General features: G+C 43.3%; 1 protein-coding gene across 1 annotated transcript in view; it reads right to left on the bottom strand.

The window, feature by feature from the left end:
* The window catches only part of LOC117949958 (cadherin-2-like), a 77201-nt gene that overhangs the window by 29888 nt on the left and 41018 nt on the right, over window positions 1-6295 (bottom strand). The window contains exons 5-7 of the mRNA XM_034880571.1: window positions 4366-4521; window positions 1062-1206; window positions 792-964 (exon numbers count right to left, since the gene is read on the bottom strand). Coding sequence (XP_034736462.1) covers window positions 792-964; window positions 1062-1206; window positions 4366-4521 — 474 coding nt within the window. The remainder of the gene's footprint in view (window positions 1-791; window positions 965-1061; window positions 1207-4365; window positions 4522-6295) is intronic.

Below are 6295 nucleotides of genomic sequence, written 5' to 3'. Positions count from 1 at the left end.
TCAACACCCTTATCCTCCTCGACCTGAGTGCTGACTTTGATACTGTGAGCCACAACATCCTGCTCACCAGACTCAAAGACCTCAGTATCATCTGGCTCCACCTTTCCAACAGATCCCACTTCGTCTCTCTCCATAACCACAGCTCTGCAGCAGCCACAGTCCCTGACTGATCTACTGCCACCCCTTGTTGCCCCTATCAAGCAATTAATCATTTTAAATCCAAAAACACTGTTGGAGCGACTTGACAATAACTCTGAAGTGACTTGTGAGACCTCTTGCAGATACTAGTCAATGGCATGCTACTATCGAACCAGAAGCAAATCAATCAAACTTTAGTTCTGAAAAGCTGTGAGAAAAATGGAGGGAAAACATGACCTTAGATTTGTACAGAGACATGAACATGAGCACCACATGAGCAGGCACTTACTTTTGCCAAGTAGCCAGGAGTAGGCTAGGCACGCCCAGGGAGGCCCCATCAAGTGAGTATGTGTCGCCGTCTTTTGTAGCTAATGTGACTGTATTGTCCTTCAAGGATTAAATTGCACCATGTTCAAGGAATATATGGACCCAAGTGACTAAGTCTAACTGTAAATTGCAAATATAGAGATTAAGATTTTCATAAACGTGCAGAGCTATCTTAAGAGAGCTGATTAACAAATCCTTCAGAACATAATCTGTCTTGCAAAAGAGCAGAGTAGAGAAGACAGCTCCAAGCTGTCTCTATACAGCAGGCTGGACAGACAGCTGCCACACACACACACACACACACACACAAACACGCAGACACACACCTCTCGATCAAGGCCAGCTGCCACAGTGATGATGTCACCAGTCTTGTTGTTTATGGTGAACATGTTGGAGGAGGGACTCTGGGGATTCTGGGAGGCGATCTTGTATCGCAACATCCCATTAGCAGTTTTTGGATCATCTTTGTCCACTGCTGTCACCGTCATCACAAAGGATCCTGCAGGGAAACACATAGTGAGTCAACACAGATATGTGCCTGTGTGTTTGGTTGTGTGCGTGCGTGCATGCGTGTGGGTGTGTGTGTCTGTGTGTACCAGGCTTGGATCCCTCCGGTACAGAGCCGTTGAAGACGGTGTGTGTGAACTCTGGTCTGTTGTCGTTCTGGTCGATGACGTTAATAACGATGTCAATGGGGTTCTCCACCTGATTACCATTCAGGTCCACCGCGTGGGCTCGCAACTGTTAACACACACACACACACACACACACACACACACACGATCACTGCTTTAAACTGTGCTTTACTCAGCATTTAAGAAATTGTTATATATATATACACTGTATACTGTATATGTATGTTTTATGGTAAACCAACACATATACGTGGATTGTAAAAGATTGCAATCAACATTTAGCTGCAAACAACTGTATACGTTTAAATATGGCTGGTGTGGTTGTTCTATGGCGTCACTCCAGTGACACGTTTACCAATGTTACAAACTACCTCCTCCCGCGTGGAACAACAGGAACATTTCAGCGAGCCGCACTGAGCTGCTGCTTGATGTGGTTTCAGCAAATTATCCTTCCAGTTTAACTCGGTAGCAGCGCCTAAAGGCCCTGACACACCGACCCGACGGCCGACCGGCGGCAGAAAAGACGCTCGGACTGACCCCGAGTTGGTCAAAAAAGTGCCTTTGAACACACCGAAGATGCGCGTACGTGAGACGTCTCCATAACAGCAGGTGGCGCTAATCTGTATTGTCATCTTCAACATTCATCTTCTATATTTTACAGCAATGGTTCACCAAAACATGCTTCTGTAAACAGAAGAAATAGGCCGTGCAGTTGCTGATTGTCTTCATTTCAGATCGACAAAGGTCAGTTTTTGTCAGATTTTAAGGGGGACGTTAGTCCCGCTCATCCCGCTCGTCATTTCCGAGTTAGCACTCCACCAATCGGATTGGCCATTGAGTTTGACTGCCCGCCTTCCGATTCAACGTGTCAAATCGGCCCAAACGAAGTCCGACGGCTCCTCCGCGTTACGACGGCACGGAACACACTCGCCGATACTTTTTACAATATCTAAACAAGAAAAGGCCAAATAAATAGAATAGAATAGAAATCCTTCATTGTCATTACACACAAGTGCAGTACCTGTGCAACGAGATTCAAGCAACCCCTTTACAGTGTCAACATAAAGTATGAAATGTAAGTAGTGCAGGGAAAAAAAAGGAAGAGAAAAAATAAGATTTACATTTTAGCATGACAGTCTATGGGGTCTGCCATTCTGAGTACTGTTTTGGTTGTGAGCGACCCAGACAACACCTCCTAACATTATGGCGGTGAAATGCACCGCGATGCTAAGCAACCCCGACGCAGAACTCCAAAATGGTCGCGACGTAGTAGGAGCGTCGGCGTAGCTACGCCATGGAGTCGACGCAGCAGCATGAAAACGACCTCAAGGCTCGCAAAGAGCCAAAGTCTCCCTCATAAATAAACATGGCGGCCAATCCCAGCCGCCAGCTCTGACAACTACATCCAATCACATGAATATTCATCAGACAGCTTAAATGCAAATCACCCTGCTGCGACTGCAGCTTCCCTCTCCCCTGTGTGAGCTGTGTGTGTGTGTGTGTGTTTGCATTCCTCCAGATCAAAAGGTTAGACTCTGCCTTCAGAGGTGTGTGTGTGGCTGTATTAGATATAGCGAGTCTTCTTTGAAAGACTTTCCTCTTCATGTCTTTGCATGAGAGAGAGCATACCCTGCAGAGAGTGACAGCTCAGTAGAAAATAAAAAAGCGGAGGGGGCATGACATGCGACCATGGCGCTGATGCAGATTCACCCAGCAAGGGAAGCAGGGGGTAAATCATATGAAATGTACTTTCAATAAATCGAATGTATAAAGTATAAAGCATGATTAGGTGTATGATTCCGCGCATAGCTTTCACCGTAGTCTATGTAAGCGGGCTGAGGTTTATACTTGGGGGTTGGTGTGTGCGTTGATCTCTTGAAGAGAACAGCAGGGCCAGTGTGTGTGTGTGTGTGTGTGTGTGCCTTAGTGTTTTAAGGCCCCAGCGTCGTCTTCCAGGCAGCGTTGCGACCGCTGACTTCAAGCCACCTATCCCTAAGCCTAGAGCCTTCCAGACAGCGCTGCCTGGCAGGCGACGTGGGGGGCTTAAAACACCAAACAACGTGTTTGTGTGAGTGTGTGTGGTAGAGAGAGTAAAGATGAATATCTTAAGAGCAACTTGCACCTCTAGAGTCATGGTGAGATAAACAAAGTGTCTCCCCTGTGTTTCCGACCACAGCGGGATCGGTAGCAGGAAAAGTTAACGCGCTCCTGGTTTTCATGTTGTTTATGGAGGAGTGTCACTGCCCAGTGTGAGGAGAGTGCAGATTTGAGTCACGCATGCTCAGATGTAAATGGTTTACGGCATTACATGTCCTACCCAATGACAGTCAAGTCAGAGCAACTCTGGTCGAGTGCAGATATGAGTCGCGCATGCTCACATTTGAACTAAAAACCATATATAGAGATCGGCATGGGGAAATTTTCATAAGATCATCTGTCATTGCAAATCAAACCAGCTATTAAGTTAACTAAAAAAACACCATGCCTATTTCTATGTATGGTATGTGAGGATGTGGGGGGGTTATTTTAATTCCAAAGCCAAGGGAACTTTATCAGGATGCATAGTATCCTGGATCCATGAAATAACTGGGCTTTAAAAATAAAAATGTGCCTGCCTCTATGGGAATTGAACATAGGGTTGTGTATACTTATGCCTCCTGTATTTTAAGGAAGAATATTCATTTACTTACAATACACTCATTCACTGAGACAATTGGTGTACTTAAAAGATTGGATTTTTGTAATTTTTTAGAATTAAGGCATTTGGTCAATTTCCAAAAGATGTTTTTTTCTTCCTCTTTTCAATCAACTTTAGCACGGGTGTGTAAACGTATTCTAGGCCCTTTAATCAGACACCTGCTAGTAAATGCCTTCAGGATTTTTACTTTAAACAGAGCCAGGCTAGTTGCTTCCAGTCTTTGTGCTAAGCTAGGCTCACCTTCTCACTCAAGCTCATATGATCTTCTCATCTCACTCTTAGGATGAAAGCGAGTATTCCCCAAAATGTCAAACGGTTCCTTTGAGGGAAAAACTGTGACAGTTCCAAGGTCCCTGCTGTTCTCTAACTCTTCTCTAAATGGGTGTTTCAGCTAATCTTTAGGCGCAATTTTAGCATCAACTCGGATTCTATAACCTTCCATTGTGATTTTTCTTCTGATAAAAAGTCAGAACTATGAAAATAAAGTCAGATTTCTGACTTCAATCACTGTTAATACAGGGATATTTCTGGGAATGGGACTTGACTGAAGGGCAGTGTTGTTCTCACATGGAAGTTGGAGATGTGCTCTCTGTCCAGAGGCTTGGTGACGGACAGCTGGCCCGAGATGGGGTTGATGATGAAGATGCCGGTGGGAGGTTGGTCGGCCCCGGGGCCCGTCACACTGTACCGTAGCATCCGGTTCTTATCCCGGTCGGAGCGGATCTGGAGCACAGGCAGATGGGGAGGCATCAGAAGGATAATTACAAGATGATTCAAGATTCAACAATTTTTTGCCATGCAACAAAGTTGCTAGGAATATTGTGAAAAACAGAAAGCATGTATAGCAGGACTGTCAGTACCCGTTAAAAGCACATATACACACACACACTGATACAGCCCAGCCCCCCCCCCCCCAACACACACACACAAACACACAAATTCATACCCCATAATTAAAAAAAATGTATCAATTCAGTCATTAGCTAACCATTCGTTACGCATCCATTACTATCATAACTAATCATTAGGGCTGGGAAATATAGCAATATTATATCAATATCGATATATGAGGCTAGATATTGTCTTCAATTTTGGAGTCTTTTCCTGTATTTTTAAGGCTGCATTTCCTGAACCCACATAGTTATTATATCAATATAACTGATGATTATTTATCAAAAATTTCATTGTGAGCATATTTTGTTAAACCACAAAAAAATTGTCAACACTACAATGTTACCACAACATCATTATTCAGGAATTTGGTAGAAAAATATCGGGATATTTGATTTTCTCCATGATTATTTTATGGATGCAACTTTGCACATATTTGTATTATTGTAAATGTGTTAATGAAATGGTATATATTGGTGTTTTTTACTTCCCGTGCATTGAATATATATTGTTTTATCTACCTGCCCACTACTATGGATGGAAAATAGAAATTGTACTACAGCCTGGTGCACTGCATTACTCCTTGTTCATGTTTAATTATGCAACGTCTCTGTTTGAATAAAATGATATTATATTACACAATGCCGAGTGACACAACTGCTGTCAATGTATTTCATGAGATATTTCCTCCCAGTAAGCATTGCTGCCTGCGTAAAGGTAAAAACATAAAATATAATATACAAGAGAAGCCGAACTTTCTGAGTTTGACCTGGATGTGTCTCGTCTGTCAGTGTGACTTTAGGCTTGCGCGGGCTTGAGGCTGCCGCTACATGACTGCAGAACGTCTGATTTGAGCTGACGTCAAATTGAATGGGATGCCGCGTGCAACATTAAGATCTTGCGTCCATATGATGAAAACAGAGGAAAGAAACAGACACAGGGCTCCACATGAACACAACCCTGTCCAAAACACAAACACGGATATGGGCCAAGCTGGGGCTGAACCATTCATCGTTTCATCGCGATTAGCTAATCTTGAAGCCTGAAATTAATCAAACGTGCAATATTTGGTTTGGGTTCCTTTCCTGTATTTGGGTCAGATCGTGTTTTCACCATAGACAGTGATAGAAATGGACAAAGCAACACCTTAGATTTCAAAGAAAAAAACAGTGAAGTCAATTAGAAGCACTTTTCCTGTGCAGCTACTTCACAGAGCTTGACGACATAGATGTGACGTGAGCAACCTGTCTGAAAGTTGTAAGTCTTCTGGTCTAAGGGGAAAAGGGAAGTTTGGGGTTCCATGCTTGAGCTGCTGCTCCTGCGACCCGTTACCGGATTAGCATATGAAGATGGGTGGATGGATGGATGGATGGTAGGATGTATGTATGGATGGATGGATGGATGGATGGATGGATGGATGGATGGATGGATGGACTACACTCTTTGCAAATACAATTGATCACTCTCATTCCTTAATAAACTTATCTGTACATTCCTCTGATCTTAACTATTAATCAAAACAATTCATAATTTCAGATTTTCTAACTCCAATATTAGGTATAATTCTGTATAAATCAGGGTTATTGACCAAGAATTCCAAAAAGTA

The sequence above is a fragment of the Etheostoma cragini genome, chromosome 9 (assembly GCF_013103735.1).
Source record: "Etheostoma cragini isolate CJK2018 chromosome 9, CSU_Ecrag_1.0, whole genome shotgun sequence".
Classification (NCBI taxonomy): Eukaryota; Metazoa; Chordata; class Actinopteri; order Perciformes; family Percidae; genus Etheostoma; species Etheostoma cragini.
This window is presented reverse-complemented; position numbering and strand designations above follow the sequence as displayed.